The sequence below is a fragment of the Sinohyriopsis cumingii genome, chromosome 2, assembly GCF_028554795.1.
Source record: "Sinohyriopsis cumingii isolate HCF-2022 chromosome 2, ASM2855479v2, whole genome shotgun sequence".
Classification (NCBI taxonomy): domain Eukaryota; kingdom Metazoa; phylum Mollusca; class Bivalvia; order Unionida; family Unionidae; genus Sinohyriopsis; species Sinohyriopsis cumingii.
This window is the reverse complement of record NC_142962.1, coordinates 95,262,663-95,287,812: the sequence shown is the minus strand read 5'-3', so window position 1 is coordinate 95,287,812 and position 25,150 is coordinate 95,262,663. Positions and strand designations below refer to the sequence as shown.

The 25,150-nt window shown below is 34.8% G+C and overlaps 1 protein-coding gene across 2 annotated transcripts in view; it reads left to right on the top strand.

The window, feature by feature from the left end:
- The window catches only part of LOC149805413 (fermitin family homolog 2-like), a 160,648-nt gene that overhangs the window by 80,716 nt on the left and 54,782 nt on the right, over positions 1 to 25,150 (top strand). For both annotated transcript variants that reach the window (XM_089949970.1, XM_089949971.1), the window contains exons 5-6: positions 7,728 to 7,963; positions 11,701 to 11,803. In XM_089949970.1, coding sequence (XP_089806096.1) covers positions 7,728 to 7,963; positions 11,701 to 11,803 — 339 coding nt within the window. The remainder of the gene's footprint in view (positions 1 to 7,727; positions 7,964 to 11,700; positions 11,804 to 25,150) is intronic.

The following is a 25,150-nucleotide window of genomic DNA, read 5'->3' as shown; positions in this document are numbered from 1 at the left end:
AAACTACAAATCATGCTTTCTTTCTGTGCAGTTTTATCTGCAATATTCATTTTACCTCTTATATGTAAGTGTATGAAATGCAGGAGTGGGGGTGGGAGAATTTTACATTAATTGTAATATTCAGGGTGGTGAAAAAATAATAAAGGATGTCAAAGGTTGTACAATTTTATTAAATTTACTCAAGTGAGAATTGGAAAGTCAACAAAGCTGTTAATTTTGGATGCAAAAATATCATTGTTTTTATGGCTTATTTTGGTCCATTTCCAAGAATGCAGTCAAATTTCGTATTATGCACACATCCAACATTTGCATAAGTGCAAAAGTTATGAGCAGTAAAGTTTTCAAAAGTCCATTTATCTTGAAAATCATCAATGTCTTCATCATTAATCAATATCTAAATAAAAAATACCAGTTATCTAGTGTATCGTCCACTCAGTTCATTTCAGTGAAGTCAAGATCATGTTCCCTCCCCACTGCCTAAAATATAAATTTCCCCCACAGAATTGTCCCTATTTTCATCAAAATGTACAATACTGTCAAATTTCCTACAAACCAGTTATCAATTTTCCCCACAGAATTGTCTCTACATTGACATCACACACTGACATTACTTGCCACTTTAATACTGACGTACATTAACATCACACACTGCCAGTACTTGCCACTTTAATACTGACGTACATTGACATCACACACTGCCAATACTTGCCACTTTTTGATGTACATTGACATCACACACTGTCATTACTTGACACTTTAATACTGATGTGCATTGACATCACGCACTACCATTACTTGCCACTTTAATACTGATGTACATTGACATCACACACTACCATTACTTGCCACTTTAATACTGACGTACATTGACATCACACACTGCCATTACTTGCCACTTTTTGACGTACATTGACATCACACACTGTCATTACTTGACACTTTAATACTGATGTACAATGACATCACACACTGCCGTTACTTGCCACTTTAATACTGACCAACAGCTTGATCTCCACACATTAAATAGAAATATTGCCAGTTTTTGACTTATGTTTAACCTCCTGCTGTCACTACAGTTGTGTACGTCCCACTTCTATTTGCTTCTTTTCAAAAGACTACCTGTAAAATAATGATTTATTGCACAGCTAAATGCATACTTGTGCAAAGTGGTAGATGGAATGTAGTAAACATTTCACTGGAATTATATCTCATTTACAAAGATAATGTATGACTGAGGTCCTATCACTCTGAAATATATTAATATCTTTTTTACATAACTAGTCACTGAAGTCATATTTCACAAGCATCTGACTACATATTCAAGCTCTTACAGATTTAACACCACTGAATTATACAAAATCATCATATTCTGACATGCAATAAACAGAACTGTATATCGGTATTCATGATATGTATGAATTAGGCAGCTCAGTGAATAATTTTAATTATGTACTGATAGGCTTGCAAAAAAATAGCAACCATTCAACTTCTTTCAGAAATTTCATGTAGAACACCTTGCACGTGGTTCAGCAGTGACTCCAACAAGAAGACATTTTTGCATTATGATCATTTTAGGTGTTGAATAATCCATTTTCAGTTCAGGTTTCAGTCAATTGTTGCGAATAGGAGACTTTTAAAAATGGACTCTGCCGTACCTACAGCATGGCTCATTGTTGCATCATTGACCCAATGGCAAACTGAAAGGGATGGTAGTGGGTCAGCTTGGCACTCATTTAACCCACCTTTTTCCAGTTAAATTATCTGCTGAACAGCAGGGAAGGTTGGTCATATTAGGCTAAACCTACCAACTGATCTCAAAATTGAACCCTTATTGGAAAAAATATTAAATCTTTGAAACTCTCATTGAAAAAATGATGGGCCTGTCCTTATTTCCACGTGCAAATTTAAAGGTAGCAAATTAAATTTTTTACCTCCAGAAATGTTGATCTTCAAATTTGAGAAAACATAAGGCTGTTGTAAAGTATTTAATATAATTTACACTGCATTGGGCAAAATAAAGCCTTTGGACAGAATGCAGACCATGACCCGGTTTTATCCATTAATTTACATCATAGGGTGTGGTTTTAAAAATTACTTATCTGGCCCATGCCCTGGAGGCAGTTGCCCATGTTGGAATTTACAGATACCAAAACTTTGCCTAGTTTACCTCTCTCATGTCAATTCTTCATGAGAATAATCACGAGTGATGATTTTGTTTGCTTTGCAGTGACATGAACTGGAACCTTTAGATGGTTTCATTTCATGTTGTTGTGAATCACTTGCTTATTATTCTAGACTGTGTAATGAGAAAATAGATGCTACAAATATATTTTATTATGAGGCAGGTTACTTCTGCAGCTGCCTGCCATTTAACCTGTTTTGTTGACATTATTGTGGGGCCTCTCCCACCATGCCAAACACGCCCAAGTTATCAGGAGACCCATTAACATGCTGTTATCATATTCTTACTGGGTTAAATAGGGGATTGTGGTTAATGTGAACTGATAATTAATGGCTTAATCAGTTGCATAATTAGGCTAATTATTTTGCCAAGCAAAAAGTGAAAGGTCTTATTTTCAAGATAGTGTCATTCTTGATTGATCCGTTTATCAGAAATATAACTAACTTAGATGTGCTGCCTTCAGAGCCACATGGATGTGCATATATACATCCTAGTCTGGAATAATTTTGACTTTTACTTCAGTTGTAACTTTAATACAACATCCTGATTTGGAAAGACTTTACTTTTAGATTCATCAAATATTAACCTATATACATAAATCTGGAACCACAGGAGTCTGATGTTTTATCAATAAAATACAGCAAACATTTGAGACAACATGAAATAACTTTATCTGTACTATAAATCTGTACTATAAATATACATAAACGGTGTAAGCGATTCACCAATCACTTTGCAGTCTCACAATCGCAAGAAGACTGAAAAACTTACACATCGATTCAACAGACACTGTCATACCTATGCATAAATTAACAGTTAACCAAAGCTAATTGCCAGTTATTTTTCCCTAAAATTAATATAGGAGAATTCATTGCTTGGTAAATTACTTTTAAGTTCTGCAGTCTATGTATTTTCTCTGTGCTGTATTTGCATATACAGACTTTTCAGATATTTGGGTCATAACCTTTTTGTTAAAGGAATTATCATCCTGCAATGTCCTGCTTTTTTGTCTCTCCAGATAAGCATGGTAAAATGTCAGGCAGTGTTCAAGTTTTGTATTCAAGTTACTGGTAGTTAAATTGTGAATGGAGAGAATACATCATTACATAGACACCAGTGAGACACATTATTTCATGGAACATTGGTAAATTGCAAATATACTATTAACATAATGGTTAACAACTTTAATCTTGACCATACATCACAGTTAAAATGGGTTCTTATCAATAAAGAGTAATAGGTACCGTATGTAATCACACTTAAATCAGATCCAACTGAAGGCAGCATACAGCCATATCTGCTGTCACATAATTTGCCAGTGGATCTGGGTCTATGCAGTTTGTTTAACTAGTGGATTAAACAACATAGACCATGATCTGCCAGCACAAAGTATGCTGGCAGATCAAAGCCTATGTTGTTTGAAGTTGGACGCATATATATCTCTTTATTGGAGGCATACTGTCACCTCTTTGAAAACACTTGGCAGTGTCACATGCTAAGTGGTGCCAAGTCTTTGAAGATATGTGATACATGCAGTCTAGGAAATCTGTTGTGTGTGTTTGTGTTTGGATTTTTAACATAGCTTTAACAGTATTTCAGTCATATCACTACAACGTCCACAGTGTGGCAGTTTATAGTAATGTCTAGCACTGGGGCATCATACAGCAGACATGTTGCATGATGTCCCACCCAGTCACATTATCTTGACACTATGCTGATCAGTCCTAACACTAAATGCTTAACGCTGAGCACCAAGCAAGGCAGCTGCTAGTAGCATTTTTGTAGGTCTGGTATGATTTGGCTGGGGTTTGAACCTGCAACCTCCCACATCCAAGGCAGGCATACAGGATTCTTAATTTTAAGAAATAGCAGAAAAATATAATGCACAGGAAGTTCTCCCACCTGCATTCTTTACACATGGTTGTTTGCTCTCTTGGCATTTCATCAGTTTTGGGTTCAGTCCCTAGGTCTGGCACATGTGAGGTTAAATGATCAGCCAATCAAAGTCATTTGATTGCTCCAGATTCTTTAATTCATCCACCTCGAGAGAACCAAGGTAACTGAGTTGTTGAGCATCAGACTCATAATCCAAGGGTTGTCGGTTTGATACACCCCCAGATCAGCCTGGGTCACTTGCATAGCTTCAGACCCTTACGATTTTGGCGTGAATTTCATGACTTTTTCAGCGATTCACGGATTCATGCTGCATACCAAAAAAAATTATGAATTCCCCAATTCTCAATTATATTCAATCTTTAATAAAATAACCGATTTCCCGTTAAGTGCTAGTCCTGATATGGGAGTTTGCCGAAATGGTTGGGTACTGCTAGTCACGATATTAGTGGAACTATAGCTGATTGGTACAGTTGGCCCAGTAGCAGGCATTTAAGCATATTTTAATCTATATGTATAAGAGTTCTTTTGCAAATGCTTTTGAGAGAAACTGGGGTCTAACTGGAATTTAGCTCTGCGCATGCACTGCATACACTGATTTAAATTACCATTTGGCATTGAAAATGTCTTCACCAACAAGGAAAAAGAAATGTATTGCACAAAAGTGAAGTTTAGTTTGGAATATACCAAAAATTGGCCATGCATTCAGCCATCAACACTGATATACATCATGCTTTTTGTATGCAGTGTGCCACAAATTTTAGCAATGGGCATGGTGGCAGAGACGATGTGAGGAAGCACATTGGTAGGAAAAAGCACATAGCTGTTGGTAAAATAAATAATTTGCAGCAGATTTCAGCTCTTAACGGAAGACCTGCATACTAAACAATGCTGAAGCATTGTTTGTGAGTTTTCTTGTTGAACACAATTTACCTTTATTAGCTGGAGACCATGCTAAACATTTGTTCTGACAAATATTCCTGGACTCGAAGATCGCTTCACGAATTCATGTCAAAATTCACTAATTTTTATCCCTGTTTTCACTAATTGCGAGCCTGGAGGGTTGTATTCTTGGGACATGCACTTAGTTCCCATTTCCTCAGTATGATATACTGGATAATGTGTTGAAATGCTGTTACTCAAAACAACAGCAAAGACCATAACACACTGACATTATGGTGGTTGTTGTTGTTGTTGTTGTTGTGGGGTTTAATGCCATATTTCAGCACATGATAGGCTATGCATGGCAGCCAGTATTAATGGTGGAGGAAGAACCCGGCAAAACCCCAAAAAGAACCAACGACCCACGAGAAGCTACTGGCAAGCTTTCTCACATACCTATGTTAGCCGAATCCTAGACTCGAACCCACGCAGACAGAGGTGAGATGGCAGTGATCCATAACGGAGAGCACTTTAGACCACTCGGCCACTCAGGGACCCCATTATGGCTGTTAAGATTAAGTTTTGCTAGTATCTCAATGTACTGTTATGTACTTTAAAAAGAATACCATATATTCAATGTACTTGCTTATAAGTCAAGTACAACTGCAAACTGTGTGCCAGCATGTCAGTGTCTAGGTTTTTTGTTTGGCTGATTAATCCTAACAAATTGCATAGACCCAGATCTGCTGGCATATTATGCAATGGCAGATCTGTTCTCAGCAGTTTGAGTGGTTAGAGTGTCCAACTTGGATGTGGGAGGTCGTGGGTTCGATCCTCGGCCAAGTCATACCAAAGATTTATAAAAGTGGTACTAACAGCTACCTTTCTGCTTTGCGCTCAGCATTAAGAGGTTAGTGTTAGGACTGATTGGCCTGGTGTCAGGATAATGTGACTGAGTGGGACATAATGCTACATGTCTATGGCATGATGCCCCAGTGCTAGACATCACTATAAACTGCCACACAGCAGGCATCATAGTGATATGACTGAATTTTTTAAAAGCTACGTTAAAAATCTAAATCACACACACACTCAGCAGTTTGAAAATAGACTTAACTTACAAGTAAGTATATGTCGTAAACTGGGAGTCAAACCACATGAGGCATTGCAGTTACTTTTACCACACCTTATTATAAATGGAGTTCCATCCTCAGCAACAGTAACCACCCCAGGGTCACATAGATATGTATTGTTGCAGGTAAAAGAAGACAAATAAACAATATGGATGATAAAACTTGATCTTCAACACATAAGATTTACACGGACACAAAGTGAATGTTGTTGCCAATTCTTTCCAAGCAAAGTCGTGTTTAGTGATGCTGTAAAGGTACTTTGTAGAGTGAGATCAGAATTTATTGTGCACTTGGACATCGGCCAACATAGGTGTAGACTTACATACCTTTATTTGCTTCTATCTTGAAGTCTAAACAAAAACTTGCATAGTCAGCAATTTGCAAAATGCCAGAAGGTGCCAGAATGGATAGGAAGGCAGATTTCATAATCACTGAACACCTCACCATGAGCGTATATTGAAACTGTTTGATTTAAATAATATTAAACTGTCAATAAAATTACTTTCTATATATAACAATATACATCAGCTAATAAAAATGTAAAATTTCATCTTTTGTAAGTAAATCAGTTTCTTTCTTTGTTGAATATTGAAATTTTGTTCACATGAGTGTTCAGTCTGGTTAAAGTCTTCTTAATACAAGCCCAAAAATCAAAAAGAGAGCACTGATGAGCATTAGGTAACTACAGTAAGAAAGGGTGGTTATGAACAAGGTAACTACAGTAAGAAAGTGGTTATGAACAAGGTAACTACAGTAAAAAAGGGTACTTATGAACAAGGTAACTAGTAAGAAGAGGTGCTTACAAACAAGGTAACTAACTGGTGCTTTATGTATTCATTATGGCATCCTCTACTTATTATATTTTACCCAAATCTTAGAGAACCATTTCGCATTCAAGATATCACACAGATCAAAAAATATGTCTCCATGGTCTGCCCACATTTATGCTGACTTGGCCATTCTACATAATATCATGCTTAGCCTGATCAATTGTAATAGTGAACACATTTTAAGGTAGACATGCTGTTAAATGTTCATATCTGTTTTTTCAAACTTCTCTTTGCCTATTCAAGATAACCGTGTAAAAAGTATACATATATCGAACCTTGAAGAGCTTGTGGGATGGTCTGTTGTGCATCATCCATTGTTCAGAAGTCCATTAGCACCAGTTTGTTATTGTTACTCCTCCTAAATAACATGTAGAATTGTTATGAAACATTACACAAACATTCATCCTGTGGTCTTGATGGTCCTAAATGAACATGGTGCCTCTCAGATATCCAGTATGGTCACCACAGTAGCCATCATGAAAATTGTTGTGTCTCAAAATTCATCTGAAGGAATGGTCTTATCAATATGGGTTATCTCTTAAAGATTTTTTTAAAAAAATGTCTTCTTGGTCTGAAATGAAGATGGTGTCAATCTGACAAGTATAAGTACAGATGCAAGTTGTGACCTTTTGCTCTCAGATGAGTCAAACTTTGTAGTCTACAACATGATTGTATTGTCTATTGGGTAAGTGCACAATTTAATACAAAACAGTTGGACACAGTCATGATTCAGAATATCAAAATAAACAAACAGATCAAAATTAACCTTTGAAGTTTCATCCAAATTCTTATCTCTTCTCTTTCCAGAACACATTATCAAATATAGGATCACCAGGTGCTCCCAGCAGTCCATATAACACACTATCACCCCAGAACACAAGTTTATTGAATGGTACCCTGTCACCAGGATCCATGTACAGCTTAACTTTCGAAAGTGCCATGGAGTCGGCTCTTGCAAACAGTCCACCCATTTCCACCAAAGATGCCTTCCTGATGCTCAACAGGCCAAAGAATTATGTAGAGAAAGCAAGAGCAAACTTTGCGTAAGTAAAAGAGAAAAAGAGGGCTTATGCCTGTGTATGGCAAACTATATTTTTAGGATACAGTAGCAACACTGCTGCTCTGATATGTCTTGTGGTTGATATTGCAGACTAATGATCAGGAGATATTGGATCATTTCCAGTTTTGATCAGTGCTATTGCAGGGATCGTACCTAAAATTTTGAGGTAAATGACATAATTCCCTCCTCCCACACCCAAACTACTAGTCTTGCATGAATCATGGGATTGATATGGAGTTTTCACAAAAGCACTTATTGCAATGTTTCAGGATGAAAATAGTGCAGATCGGACTACCAACATATCTGCACTTTCATGAAGAACTTTTAATTGATCTTATGATCCGTTCAAAGGTTTTATGTGTGCATTTTTGTACTTCATTGAACTTATGAACACTGTGACTTCTAGTAGCTTTCCAATTACAAGTGTTCAGACTTTGTATTTTGTTGCTTTCCAATTACATATTGATAATCACCACTCTGATATGCATTTTAAAGTTCAAAGGTTGTACTGGGTTATAAGTTTGAACTTAATCCAGTTTGTGGATATATCTGAAAAATATTTTGATTGATGACACTTAAGTAACTTGGTTTTGTTTCCAAAAAGTATTATTTGCAGATTAAACCAGTCTTCGAATGTGGTTATATCTTTTCATTGTCAGAGGCATACCTTGACATTGTCAGAGCTGTATCTTGACATTGTCAGAGTTATATCTTGAATAGTCAGAATCCTGTCTTGACATTGTCAGAGGTAAGTTCAGTGATATCTCTGTCTGATTTCAGGTTCAAGGTAAAAGGCAGTGACAAATAAAACCTGTGCCACACTTACAGATATCTTGTGAACCTGTTAAGTCAAACATAAGAAAATAGTGTTTTTTTTCTACATTTAGTATGTTGGAGTTTCTTGCAATGTTAGAGATGGTTTGAGTATTTAGTACTTTGCAAAGAGTAAAAGGGTCTTATAATGGATACCTGGAAGTTCTTTTCAGCCAGTAGAATGTTAGTCCCTTCAGAGGATGCATGTTTAGCTCACGTGGCCATTAGGCTTATCTCCTGGATGGATTTATTGCATATTAATACAAACCTTCCGATTTTACCAATAAGTCTTACAGAAATGACCCCTAATAAATGGTCGTATGGAATAACAGAACAAATTATGGAAATATGATTGTGGTAAGTTCCAGATTCTAACTTTTCCATGTTTGATTCAGTTTGGGGTTTCATTTTAGATTCAATGAAGTTGGTACGAGAACCAGACAAACTTTACAGGAGTACCTCAAATGCTTTAAACTGAGCATATTTTTTAATGTGAAACATCTGCAGATCAAGCTGCTGGATATTTCTTTTTAAAAATGGTATCCATCAAGTGATACATCTTCAGGATGAAATGAAAAATAAACCTCTTACAAAGTTTTAATATCAGTACAGAAGAATAAAAGGGACTATTCAGTTTCTTGGGAGAGAAAAGCAGGAAGGGTAGCAGTTATGTTGAGTGGACATCATGTGTTGATTTGAGTAAGTCACATGGTGAAAAATATGATTGCCATCACCACAGCCCAGATGAAATTTAAATAAGATTACATCAAGTTGAGAGATAGCAAGAAGCCATGGAGCTCCATAGAGTTTGCAACTACAATTTGTGAAACTGTACTGGAGGTATTTAAGGTTAATGTAAACTTTACAAACTTTTTACGCCTAGTTGAAGACAGTGCTTACCATCACTGCATCAGTCTTGAAACTCACTTCTGGACTTTTATGCATGTTTTCCAGCTTTACAATAGCATTAAATGATATTGAGTTACACCTTGCTGAAAACTGGTCTAACTTTTGGAAGTTAATGGACTGCCTTACTGAGAAGGTCTTGTTAGGGTTGGCAGGTCTGTTAATAATGTGTCTTTATATCTAATTGGCTGAGTTTGTTATCATTCTGGAGGTTATTTTTCTGATCCAGTTTCTATTAATCTTCAAAAAAAGCTTATATTATGAAGGTCTTGGATGAGTTTGATAAAGCCAAATAAAAAATATGTGGTTCTGGTTACACTGAGAACAAAAAGTAGAGTAGGTAGGTCATTGCAAATATGTGTTTGGTCTTGATGGATTTAAACAGAGCATAAACCAGGGAAAAAAACCCAGTCTTAATTTAGCTTCAATTTTAGCTACATCCCTTTGTGAAATTTTATTTCCTTCTGAATTATTTGGAGTATTATTTTGTTTTTAAAAAATGTATGGTCAGAAGTTAAAATTAGGGTTTGTCTGGTAACCAGAACAAAACATAATGATTTATTTGGCTTAATGAACAAGATTGACACATTGGTGAGGTGTTCTTGCATCTGATTGGCTGAGCATGTTACCACTCTTCCAGTCCTTTTTAACTTCACTGGTTATAGAGCTGAATACAATATGCTTATGCCACGAAGACAGTTTCATTGAGGAGCAAGGTCCGACCATATTAATTAGGTAATCTTGCACCTCATTGGCTTACTTTGTTTTTCTATCAAACTTAGAAAATAAGCTAATATAATCAAGGTCTCAGACAGGGTGAGTAACGAGCAACAGCCATGCATATTAATGTGGTACATTTGCATCTGTTTGGTTGAGCTTGTTACTATGCCAGAGACTTCTGAAATAATTGTAATATAACTTAGCAAATGAACATGATTTATCAAAATCTTGGATAAACGATTATGATGAAACTTGGAATATAGACTCGAGTCTGCACCATCTTGTATGATTTCAATAATGAGCAAGTTCTATGCATAATAATGAAGTGATCTTGCATCTGATGGCTGTACTTGTTACCATTCTGGAGGCTGTATTTCTGATCCCATTTGATTAAACTTCTAGTATGAGGTTATCTCAAGATCTCATAGGAGTTTGATAATTGGCAAGATCCTTACATATCATTGAGGTGTCTCACAGATTAGCTGAGCTTGCTTACACACTATAATGTTGAAGTCTTGGTAAATGGGCTTATGTGCTCAAGATTCTGGAAAAGTATGTTTATTGGGTGGAGCTCCATGCATAATGTGGCATAGGAATGGATGAGCTTGTCAACAGTCTAGCAACACTATTTCTGATAAGATTTTTTATCAAACTTGTATTTGTAATCTTTACATCATCAAGATGATTGAGTTTGAATATGATCAAGATCTAACCCTACATATGAAGTAATTTTGTTTCTGATTTGCTGAGTTTGTTACCACTCTGGCAGCCACATTTTTTATTAGATTTTGTTCAGATCTTGTAAATAAGCTTATGTCATCTTAGTCTTAAATGGGATTTATTTATGTTGGATCTGTTCATGTTAGTAAGTTTATCTTCCATCAGACTGACTGAGCTTTTTACCTCTGCAGAGACCTTTTTGTTGTCTGGTTTTGATTGGATTTGTTAAATAGGTTTATGTTGAGATTAACCGGATTATTAGGAACCAGATCCATGTCTTTTAATTATGCCTTTATCTTTAGGAAGAATTTTTATCAGATTTGGTAAAATAAGTAAAATTGACATGTTATAAAGGTGAGATTACTGGTACTTTAGGTTGTGTTCCTACAATTCTGTATTTGCCTGATCAGTAAAATAGTCAACTGTTAGATTAGTTAAGCCAAATAAGCAATATCACTTGAACATTTATTTGACACAAGTAGCAAAATTAAGATGATTTTATTATTTAATTGAATCAGTTTGTTTTACACGTTTTTAATGATTTCATTGATCTCTTCACAGATGGCTTGACTCATCCAAATCCCTCATGGAGCAGGGTTTACGAGACAATGATTATGCCTTGCTAAGATTTAAATTCTTCAGCTTCTATGATTTGAACCCAAAGGTAAATTTTTGCATCTTTTATTTAATGTCCCTACTATATCTATTGATGGGTCCTGTTGTGTTACTCATGTCCCTCTCTGTCATCACATCATATCATGTATGTTACACATTTTATTTCTATTCTAGAACATTTCAGAGCTTTATGGGTTGAAATTAAATTTTATATGATTCCTAATATTAATCAAACCTTAAGTTTGATTTTCACCATTTTCCAACCAGATTTATTGGAGTTAATGGCCTCTCTCTTACTTAAAACTTTGTCAGTTGCATCATATTTGTGACACAATTCTTTCTGTTTTTTTGTTCCATTTTTAATTCCAACTGTCTTTTTTTCTATTAGTTGATGGATTTTTGAGCTCTATTGGTCATAGACCAGAAAAGCTTATTGGATGGTCTGTTGTCTGTCCATTTGTTACTTTTTCCAAATGACTTGGATGAGTGCCTTGGAACTTGACACACATTAATCCCATGGTCTAGTTGGTCCTAAACACAAATGGTTCCAGTTTATGTCCAGCATGGCTACAACAGTGGCCATCTTTGAAAATCTTGTTATCACTACTCCTGAATCGTTAGTCATAGTATCGGCATGGGGTTTTCAATGAAAGACTGATTATTATGTCTAGTCGGTGCTGAATGAAAATGGTGCCAATCTGACATCAGTATGACTACCACAATGGCCTACTTGAAAATTTTGTTATCACTCTTGGTCGTGTGAACATGGGGTTTTAACTAAAAGACCTCGTTTCATGTCTAGTTGGTTCTAAATAAAAATGGTACCAAACTGACACCCAGTAGGGCTACCACAGCAGCCATCTTCAAACTCGTGTTACTCTTACTCTTCCAGAATGGATGGCTTTATCAGTATGGGGTTTTCATTAGAACACTTCTAATGATGTCCAACTGGTCCTGAATAAAAAAAGATGCTAATCTGGCATCAAATATGGTCACCCTGGCAGCCATCTCAAAAATATTGTTACTACTCTACTTGGACAGGAGGTGCTAATGATGTGGGATTTTCACCAGAAGACTTATTATGATGTCCAGTTGGTCTTAAATGAAAAAAGTTCTAACTTGACAACAATATTACCACCAGAGCAGCCATTTTTAAATTCTTGTTAATGCTATAGCAGAATTGAAAGTCATATCTTCAAGATAGTTATCATTACTCCTCTTTGAATGAATGGCTATATCAACATGAGGTTTTCACCGTTAGATTTCTTATGATACAAAGTTGATCATAACAGAAATGGCGCCAATCATATGTACAGTATGGCTGATAACTGTCTTAACTCATTAACCCCTGCCGCCTCTATAACTCGTTGTACTTTACCTTCCTCATCTCCCAAGTGCCACAATAACATGGTGCTGTTTACCTAGCTTGTTTCCTGAGTGCTGAGTTCGAGTGGCAATATTAGTCTAGGCCTGTATCCCACATGATGAGTTGAATCGGCACTAACCATTGGTTGATTTCAAGGCAATTCCTAATTATGCAGGCATTTTAACCAATAAAATTTTGGCTTACATAAATAGAGTGAACATTGCTGAACAAAGGGTGAAAAATTTGACTTAGATAGTAGCAAAAATAGTGGAAATATTTAGATTAGAAAATGATGAAAATTACAAGAATCAGCTGCTGGGAGTAGACTTTTACTTAATAGACTCTTAACAGAATGATGGAGCATTCACACAATGTTAAGTTTGCAAGAAAGATGACAAGTGGCATTTCTGTGTACATTAAATGGAATGAAATTCATGTGTTGATAGTGGTAATTATTCAGTGTGAATTCATCATGGATTTTATGGATTATTCATGGCAAGAGAAACAAATTTGTAAAAAAATTTCATCTTTATGCACGAGTTTTATTTCTACATGTAGCATGAAATTAATACCATTATGTACGTAATTTTATTAAGAACTGCTGTGCCAAATTTTAGCTTAATTAAAGGAACATAATAAGAAAATAACATTTATTGCAAGTAGCTCTGTCTGAAAAAATATGCAAGCCAAGTACTCTCAGGAAGTCTCAGGGATACAGGCACTGGTAAGGCTAACAATACTTTTGGTGATCTCTGCACATATGTTATAGGGGAATGCCTAGCTATTTTGCTCAGGGGTTAATGAATTAACCATCTTGTTGTCACTACTTACCCAGAATGGGTGATCATTATGATGTGTGGTTTTCACCAAAAGACATATAACGATGTCCACTTTGTCCTGCATGAAAATGGTGCCATGTTGAAATCCAGTATGTGTATCACAGAAGCTAATTTGAAAATCTTGTTATTGCTGAAGAATATCAGAGATGGTTTCAACACTCAGCTGTTAAAAGGGAGAAATGGTCTTATCTTGAATTCCTGGAAATTCTTTTTTGCCAAGTAGATTCTTGTTTTGCCAAGTAGAGCATCAGTCCATTCGAGGGACTCTTGTTCTGTTTGTAAAATTTATATCTTCTTAAGCAGGTATTTCTAAATTGATGTTTGTAGTTGAAAATGTATGAATTTTGTCTCTATAATGCATGCAAGACCATTATGAATGTTGTTATTTTGCATGCAGTTTCATAAACTTCTGAACTTCTCAATAATTAGCACAAGACTGAGTTTCTGTTGTAAATGCACCTGTCACCAATTCAAAGAAACAAGAACCTGTCATTGATTTAAAGAAGCAGAAACCCAGTCTGTTTATGATACTGAATCCAAGGGTCAGTCCAAAGCTAATCATGTGGGATTTTCTCCAGCAATTTCCTGTGCTAAATGATTATTATGTTTTTTGTACAACAATAAAATGATTGATGCTTTCTGGAAAAAGGATTAGCAGAGTTGATTAAAAAGTAGGGCTTCAGTAGGGAAGGCCAAAACAGTAAACTTCTCTCACTTTCTCATTTTGTGTCAGTTGGCATTGCTTGAAAAGTTGCTTTTTATGTTCTAGTTAATTTGTTCTTGTGTCTATCCCCTATCCCTTTCCCATATAATGCACTACATCTTTCATTATCCCCACCTCCACCTCCACCCTCATCCCAATCAAGAATTTGTGCACATTATCTACTTTAATATTTGACTGTTGGATTATTGTGAAACATGATAGTTATTGAAAGCATTAAATGTGAGATTGTTACATTATTTCAAAAAGGTCAGTTAAAGAGAAATCATAAAATTTTAAATATTTCATGCATTCATACAAGATAAATGATTTATGTAAGGTAACATTAGTTCTGTATGACACCTAGCACAAATGTGCTAAATTACATCTGGAGTAAGGAAGAATCATATAGATTTTGATGTTTATAAAGGCCAGGGTCACTGACTGAAAGAAGAAACATGGTTTCTGTACAGAAATTTCAGTTATCGACCATGTACCTTTCACCAAGATTTGTGGATGATGTGCACCTTTCATAAGAAGAAGCCTATTGATTTTTGGGAACAATAGTTTAAAATTCAAGTGATTGATTTTGATTTCTTTTGTGCATAATAACTTTCATACATTGACCAAAGTTTGTGGAGGTCTTGCCTCAAAGTATGGAAGGAGCTTATTGATGTAGGGGTCAGATGATCAAAAGTCGAAGTCAGTGTGGCTTGAAGAAAGCTCTGTTGTTTGCACTGAGGGAAACAAAGAAACTTAAAGGTTCTGGGGTCTAGGGGTCTATGTCGGCTGTGCTGCTCATGATAATTATTTCCCAAGCATATTACAGCCAATCAGATCACAAATCCTTCTAAATGTTGAAGATAGGATTTCAACAAAGCATTTAGGCAATCATTGGGAGAAGTGTGTGTATGTGTGTGTGAGAAGGAAAGAGAGAGAGACAGAAATCTTTGTTCAGATCAGCTAAAAAATTATTTTAGACTAAATGATCCAGTCATATTAAATATAAATACATTATAAAGATAAACAACAATGGTGTCTTATGTAAAAAATAGAGGGAAGATATACGGCTACTGAATGCAACTGTTTTTAAGAATAACATTAAGACATTGAAAGAGTACTTTTAAATTAATATGAGAGTTTAATGAATATCATAGTTCTATAAAAATAACAAGATACAATTCTTACTATTTCATGTTTTTGTTTTTATTGAAAATACAGGCAATCTCATCATTTATTAAAAACTAAATAAATTATAATTACATACATTATCTGGGAATTTGCAGTTTGTTTGGAGTAATCAGTAGAACAAATAACATAGACCCTGATCACCAGTTGCATTGTGCCACAGTAGATCAGGATCTTTGTTGTTTGCAGTTTGACTCAACTTCTGCCAGTGCATTACGTGATGGCAGTTCAAGGTTTATGTTTTCTGCCACATACTTCTGATTTAGTATGTGTTAAAGAATTATATATCACATCCATAATCTGCTTGATTGGATTGTAATGTATGACCCATTTAAGTATAATGGATGACATATGCAAGAGCATGACCATTAGGAAGTACAGTAGGAGGGGAGTGGTAATATGAAAGCTGTACAGAGAAAAAATGTACATACTGATTTTTGTTTTTTACAAATGATATCATATTTCAATGCACAATCTTCACACATCCTTAATAATTATCTTCAACCTGCGATTCATGAACTTGTCAGTGACAAATCAGCAATACTAAAATTGTTAAGAAACATGTCATTGAGTAGGAAATGTAGTTCCACATTGATCCAAGTTGATCCAATGTAGTATTTGAATAGCCTTTGTACATTTTCAGTAACAAAGACAGCAGACATATAATAGACACATATTTGTATATCAGCCACAGTGGCCATCTTGAAAATCTTATTGTCCTAAATGAAAATGGTGCTAGTCTGATGACTGATATTGTCACCACAGAGGCCATCATGCATATCTTGCTATCTCTACTCCTTTACAGAAAGTCATATTGACTTAAGTTTTCACCAGCAGTCCTCTTAAGATGTCTAGTTGATCCTAAGTGAAAATAGTATCAAGATGACATCCAGTATGTCCACCACAGCAGTTAATTTGAAAATCTTGTTATTGGTAAAGAAAATCAAGAGATGGTGTCAGCACTCCTCAGTTAAAAAGAAGAAATGGTCTTAAATTCGTAGAAATTCTTTTCATCCCTTAGGGCATCAGTCCTTTCCAGCTTGGTTGGAATTTTCTAATTTATTGCAGGTGTCTACTCTATTTTATTTCTTCTTAGATAGAATAAGGTCATATTTAAACCTTTGCTTAGATTTATTATAAAGAAACTAGAGCAGTAAACGTCAAGGGGGACATAGTGAAATGCTTTATTGGGAGATAAGGCATACTGTTTCAAAGAACTGCAATTTATTTTTGATGAGTTATTATTGATAATTTAGACAAAATATAGGGAGATTTATTATTTCAATGTTTGCCTGCATAATGTAAAAGTTAGAAATATGCAGAGTTAGTACTTTTGGAATATACAATATTTTCTTAATTCTTTACATTAATTGTCATTTGTTTATATATTTTTTTCTCTCGATTGACATCTTGCTTTATTGACCATAGCTGTATTAATACTCATTTCACCCGAGTTTTAAATTTTTCTTTTGTAATTTGTTGTAAATTATCTGAGTATAATATCTACATTAGTGAGTTATTTGTTCTGTCGATATTATTTTGCATGTGTGTGTGTTTATATAATTCCTGAGAGATACAATGTAAATTCATAATTAGAACAATGTTTAGCTTTTCAAGTGTTGAAGTTACAAAAGTAAGTTTAAATAGAAATCTCTGTAATTGATCTTAAATGTAAGAACCACCCCTCCTCAGCCCCAGATCCCTGTTTTCAGTAAAAATTCATACTGCAGCAAAGATTTATTTTCATGCTTCAACACACTATTATGAATATTTTCAAAATAATTATCACAGCTGCATTCCTTTTGGTGTTTGAGTTGAATGTTTATTGCCTCAAGGATGTGCATCCCAAATGTGAAAAACGACTGCACATCCTTTTAAGTTCAGTACCATCTTTTCTTCTTATAAGTCGAGTCCAGCTGCACACCCATACCCAGGTCTGATGTCTCGTAATGTGTCTGCAGGTCTAGGTCTGTGCATTCTGTTAGGAGTAATTAGTATAATATGAAAAACAGAGAACTTAATCTTCGAGTACAACAGCAGAGCAAGGTCTATGTTGTCTGCAGTTGGTTTTAACTTTTAAGCTTAAGTATATGGTAACTGAAAATGCCAGACTGGAAAAAGCATGCATTCAACAGCAAATCCTATATTTTATGCAATTCGCATCTGCATGTATAAAATTCTATATTCAATGGCTTGAGGGAATATACAAGACAGTATTGATCACTTCCATTGGATACTCTTTGTGGTAGAAAGGTTTGGGATTTTTTTTCTTCAGATTAATAAGTTTTACAGAAATGGAATAGAAGTATCCTTCATTTTGTTTAATATTGCAAATCTAATGGTTAAGTATGTATTAAATAAACCTTTCAAAACTGCTTTGGATCCTCTTATAGGTAATACACTTGATGAAGAAGTTTGTCAAAAGATATACAGAATGTGAGTATTAGAAATGCCATTCATCACAAATGATGTCTAAATATATATTACAAAAATCTTTCAGAACTGGTTGTTATGCTGCCTGTGAGACAGGATTAATGTATTCTTTTACATGGTTGTTTTATTCTTTAAGATCAAGGTCATTGTGCAATATTTTAAGATTAATAGTAAGAGTGTTCAAACTCAATTATCCAGCATGACTTCATAACCTGCTATCTGTTTGCAGGTCACTCTAGATTCAGCATTGGTAGTAGGTTGGGGTTGATTTATTTCTCTCTTGTGATGCAGCCTACAATGACCTCTCTGCAGCATCTAGCTTTTTAATGGTGTCATTGGCAATATGGATCCCTTCTGCATCCCCATTGCATTGTGTTGTTGTGTGGAACTATTTCCCTTGCTCTCTTTGCCCTTTTTCCAGAACTGTCTCTTTACCCTTTGAAAGAATCATCTCTCAAGGCTTCCAATATACATCCCTTTAACTTTTATTTGATGAGAAAAAATACTTGCCATTTCCCACCGAGTCAAGATTTTTGGCTCATGCAAAACTTTGACTACTTTTACGATGTAGAACATCTGTAAAATACTAAATTTCACCTGGGAAGCTCTAACCACTAGGCCACCGGAGTTCTAGTGGCCTAGTGGTTGGAATGTCTGCCTTGCATGTGGGAGGTCACGGATTCAAACTGCGGCCAAGCCATACCAAAGACTTATAAAAATGGTACTATCAGCTGTGTAACATTGCCCTCTTAATTAGATTTGGCTTGTGTTATCTAGAGGATGACCTCCCTAGATGTTATAGCCTGGTTGGAGTGAAAAAGAATAGAATTTCAAAAGGGAACTGAGCAAGAATACTGGGAAGAAATTAAGCAATACAAGCCCCCTTAGACAAGAAAAATAACAAATTTAATCAAAACAAATTAATAAAGGCAATTCCAATTCAATGTAAATTATGTTAACAGAATTAAATAGCAGTGTTCAATTTGGATTTATTTAATAATAATAACAAGTGGTGAAAAGAGCTCAATGACCACAACTGATTTGCATCACCTTCCTCCCTTGACCATGCGTGTATCAACGTCTTCCTACTTCACTGACCCCCTTTTCTTTATTCTTCAAGTTTCGTGGACTTCCTAGTCTTTTAATCTGACCTTGTTCTTTTTTTTTCTCGGACTTTCGTCTTTGTACTGTCCCATCTCTCTCCTAGAAAGCTGCTCCTTAATGCTGTTCTCTTTCAGAACTTGCACATCCTAGCACTAAACCCTTTCTTTTCTCACAAGACAGCCATCGGGTCCCTTTCTTTTTTAATGAGGAAAGCACTATTCTCTTTAGGATTCCCCCGGAGCCAAAACTACTACTCTCTCAGGAAGTTAAGAATAAAGAATTCCAACTTAGGTCGTCACTTTAAATTCACATTGCTTCTAAAGTATACGCCTTAATTCTGCCCAATCATAGGCAGCGGTTCCTAAATTTTCCCCAAGATAATAATTTCTTCCGTCATATTTAGACAGCATAGAATCTGTGAACTACGGGGTATATCAATTTCCCTTTGAAAATGATAATTTGACATGGGTTTCTATCAAGCGGTTATGGTTGGTAGCTCAAATGTTTGCATTCTCAGGACAGTGTAGCAATGCCCTTAGTCAAATCTCACTCATTCATAACTTCTAGCCTTTCAAGTTTTAACACTGACATGGAGCATGGGTGGGGTGGAAAGAAGAAAGGTCGAAGTGACCCTTCACAAAGACTTTTCTGGCTTAAATGCGATAACATTTTAATGCTCAATGCATTCAACTTTAAGGTTCAATACAATTCAAAATTTGACACTTCACAAGCTGCCTTGCTAGGCACTCAGCATTAAGAGGTTAGTGTTAGGACTGGTCAGCCCAGTGTCAGAATCATGTGACTTGGTGGGACATCATGCTGCATGTCTTATGTTACGTATTTAGGCTCGAATAAACAGTAACACAAGAAAGAGTGAAAACAACAAGCTTTGAAAAATATAATAAATCATTTATTTACCTGGGAAAATATTGTATAAATGAAAAAATATGAACTTATGGTTTTAAGAATCAAATCCAAAAATAATCCAGGAATAATCGACAAATAAAATTTTAGAAGTCCTAATAATGAAATGTTTTAATGATTTCAAGTTCGAGTCCCGATGAAGAATCCAAGATGGAAAGCAATGACGTATGCAGTAACTTGTACTGTGTTGAAGTCTACAGTTCCTTATAGAAACATAATAATTAATTAATTCTCCAATTTTGGAATTCCAAATAAAATTTTCAAGAAATGTCCTTGTTCAAGAATTCTGTATGAATACAATAATATTTCCAGAGAAACGACTTAATCTTTTAGAGTCCAAATAATCTGAAGAAAACTTAACAAATAACTCAAAGCTAAAAAAATTCAATACTGGTCACAACAGAAGAAAACAATTTGACATCAAGTGTTTAAAAGCCTGGACTCTGAGATCTCTCTCTCTAAACATCACTATTAATACTAAGTATTTTGCAATTTTGGAAATGCCTAATTGCAAAATAGAGGATCACATGATCATGTTTACGTATAAAATAAAATCATGTAGCTCCTGTATGTCCTTGATAAGAACCAATCATTTTACTCTGAGAATAAAAGTTGTTTACTTGACCCTCAATCAAGGCCAGGAACTAAGTCAAAAATAGAAACAGTTTTTCTATTATTAGGTATCAAATACCTAATATAAAATTCCTAGTAAACAAAATTACATTACATTGACATGTAAAGAAAATAAAAAGACTCCAAAACCCGCACACAATCAAATCAAATCAAACACAACTTAAATCAAATACACGTAACACATGTCTGTGGCATCATGCCCCAGTGCAAGAATCACTGTAAACTGTGATGCTGCAGCACTGTAGCGATATGACTGAATTTTTTTTAAAGCAATGTTAAAAATTCAAATCACACACTCACCTGGGAAGACCACCTTTTATTTAGCCTAGCCATTCAGGATTCAATTTATCTAACTGTTGTTATTAACACGCATCCATTGAAGTTTGAGTAACTCCTCATATATCGCGCCTTATTAATAAACCGATTTCTGGAAAGTTTCAATCTTATGACACCTATTTCAACAAGTATAAAAGTTGTCTCTGCATCATTTCAGCTCCTGGCATTTCCCAATACTTTTTGAACTGAATTCACCCTGCCTTAGACAATCCGCCTGACTGTTATCAAATGAACTGTCATAAAAAATCAGTCATGCCCAAACCAGCAACATTATTGCACAGTATTCTAGCACAGGCCCTAGCTGTAACATGTTACCTAAACACATTTATCAACTTAACTGGATATGTGTTGTGATGACCCTGCAATGCTCATCTTAAACATCATTTACACAGTTAAATACATCAATACTAGAAGGTGTATACTAATTTATATGTACATCAGTACAAGAAAGTGTGTACATTTATTTCAGTACTAAAATGTGTATATTTTGATATTGCTACAAATAGACTGTGTATGATTGTTTATCTGTACTAGGTGTATACTTGTACATAAGCACTTGAAGATGCATATATATACATCAGTACTAGAAGGTGTATACTTGCTTATACATGAGTACTAGAAGATGCATATTTATACTTGCATACTTGAAGTCGTATAATTATACATGCATACTATAAGATGTATACATCAGTACTAGGTGTATACTTGTACATAATGCTAGAAGATGCATAATTGTACATCAGTACTAGAAGGTGTATAGTTATATTGTCTTAATTCCATCAGGTTTTATGCTAAAAGAATTTGGGTTTTGTAGTATATGTATCAGTCATTGTTTAAAAACTTACAGCAAAAATCACTAATGACTGCCTGCATTGTCAGTAAAAGGTTAAATAAGTACTGATAAAATCAAAGAATGTGCTGCATTTGTGCAGAATAGCTTTTACTGACAGTGTTAAGTTGATAATGGCTCAATTGAAATTCAGTTTACTGGAAGGCGAATTTATTCAGGCATTTCTAATGCCCTTTTAGACACAGCAGTTGTACTGTATGATGCTCACAGTGCTTTTGTGGCTGGTTGTCAGTTGTAGGCAATTCACATATATGATTGACTGCTTTACAATTGTTGCATAACTGAATAGCTTAAAGACTTCAGTACAAAGTATAGACTGGAAGTTGTAGTATCTGCTTTCCCTTTGAGCCATGGTTGGTCTCAGAGTTTGTTTTTGAATAAAAGAATGAAATGATAGGTTAATCCTGATTGTAATTTTCACATAGTTGAAACAATGGTGTATTTCATTAGCAGGCATGAGAGGAAATGTTAACAGAATTAACATTATCTATAAATTCCATCTTGTGCGGTCTGGTACCAAAACTTGTCTAAATATACATACAGTCATAAATTAAATTACCTTCCAATACTTTATACATTCATGATAATATATATAAAAAAAACAGAATGTGTCTTTTATTATAGGTTCTATTTTTTAAAACTAAAACTTATTTCTAGATAATTAACCAGGATGTGACCTTGTGTAGATCATCCATAACTGTAAAGTTAAGTTTTTGGAGATGACATCTTTGACTTTAAATATTTTCTGTTTTTAATATCTTTTAATTTTTTCAGTTGAGACTTTTATCCTAAAATGGAATTGCATAGTTTAAGCACATGATATTTGTTTTGAATGTATCGGTATTTGCTGGCTAATGCATACTGAAGTGTAGCAAGAGTTATCCCACTGTCCGTAAGTAGTGGGGTAAAATGGAAAAACAGAAGGTAGTGCCTGTGAGTCTTTCTCAAGCTGTGGTACAGTGGGTGGAAACCCAACACACCCATCTGGACATCCCAATAACCAATAAGGGATGTTTTGCCAGTAAAAAATCCCTGTACCATGTTACAGGACTGTTGACAACTATACTTGAAAAATTGACCACATCACTGAAGTATCCAACATTAGTCATATAGTCATGTGTGCACAGTTACTTCAAGTTATCTGCATTCAAATTGACAGTGTATTTCTGTGTAATCAGAATGTACATCAGCAACTTAATTAGCTGATTAGTTTCACCTGTTACTCTATCCACTTGCTCAATTAAGGTAACAGAGTATTAGATTAGATACTGTAAATACTCTAGTGTAAGTCTGAACCAACTGCAAACAATATACAATATATACTCATTTATACGATTAGTCTAACTGCAAACTGCACTGACCCATATCTACCATTTCATAACTTACCTGCAGATCTGGGTCTGTGCAGTGTTTTTAGCAGTAATTAGTAGAAGAAATAACATAGACCCTGATCACTAGGTGCATTGTGCCACAGTAGATCATGAGCCTTGTTGTTTGCAGTTTGACTGAACTTCTGCCAGGTCATTTTGTGATGGCAGGTCAAGGTTTATGTTTTCTGCCACATACTTCTGATTTAATATGTGTTATAGAATTATGTATGATACCATATAGTTACAATTAGAAGTTATGCTAGACAGAAAGGTTCATTTGAATTCTATTCTGTCATTGGATAATGTATATATATGTTTCATTTAGAGCTTTCACATACTCTTAATTTTTCATGTCATCAGTCCATAAAAATTATAATCATTTTTGTTCTTTACTTTTTGTAAAGAGAACTTAGTAATTGTATTTGCAAACAAGTTTAATTAAGAATAAGCTGAAAGTTATAATAAATAATTGTCCTGTGCCCTTGTGTCAAGAGTTTTCTCGTATATAAAAAAACAAAGATGAAAAGAAAGAAGGCACAATATTAACTAACTTGTATATTGTACAGTACTTTTTTGTTGTACTGGTTCTTTGGTAGTTTCCATTAGTAAGGAATGTATGCAAATTCCAAGTAATCTTGTTTTGAATTTAATGGTGTTAAAAGCATGTTTTCAGTTTTCATGACAGTTCCAAAAGTTTTTGTTTTTTTCTTTACAGACTAGTTGTATTGGTCACATGTTAATTTCAAATATTACAAATATATTTATGAATCTTTAATCACATGTTTGACATGTGTCACGTATGCTAACATGGCAGCTGAAATACATCTTGTAAGTAATATTGGAGCTACTGGAATGTATTAACACGTAAAGTACATGTATTCCTTTGTAAGACTGAGAATCATTATAAGATTTTCAGGAGAGCGTTTGTTTTCTGTTTGAATTTTACATAATTTCTTTAGTTCGCCAAGTATTTTATTGTTGGTTGTGTAGTGTGTTTTATGTTTACTGGCCCTCTGATAAATATGTTACCTGAATGCTGGCATCCCACCAGTGTTTCTCTGCCTAATATAACAATAGTGTAGCTAGTAAATTATTTGATTCAGTGTCAACTCTTTCATGTAAACACATTATCTTAATAAGGTACCAGCAGTAGTGTAAGCTTTACAAGCCCAGGTAGGTTTTAGATGACAACTTATCAGACAATCAACATACATATAACAAATGTGCTATTTTCTTTTATTTAAACACAATTATTTTGTTTCAGATAATTTGATAGATGGTGTTATTTGTCTATAAATATGAGCAAGATTTGTTTCCAGGTATTTGAGAGCTAGAAATTAAAAAATCCCAGACCCCTTCATCAGAAACATAAATTGTTGTAACACTATTTTATTTTAAATACAGAAGACAATTTTCAGTATATTATTGGGTAAAAAAATTGGGAGTTTTAGGGACTTTTACATATGGCTAGTGGGGTACAGATGGTGTGATTTTAAAGGAATTGAGCACCAAAGGATTAGCATCGTTGTGTCAGTCTTTTTACTGATTCAGATTATTCATTCTTTGATGAGTTTGAAAATGTATACATGTTGATGGTCATGAATTTTTATTTTGACAGTGGATTATACGGTTACTTCTCAGTCTTGGCCATAG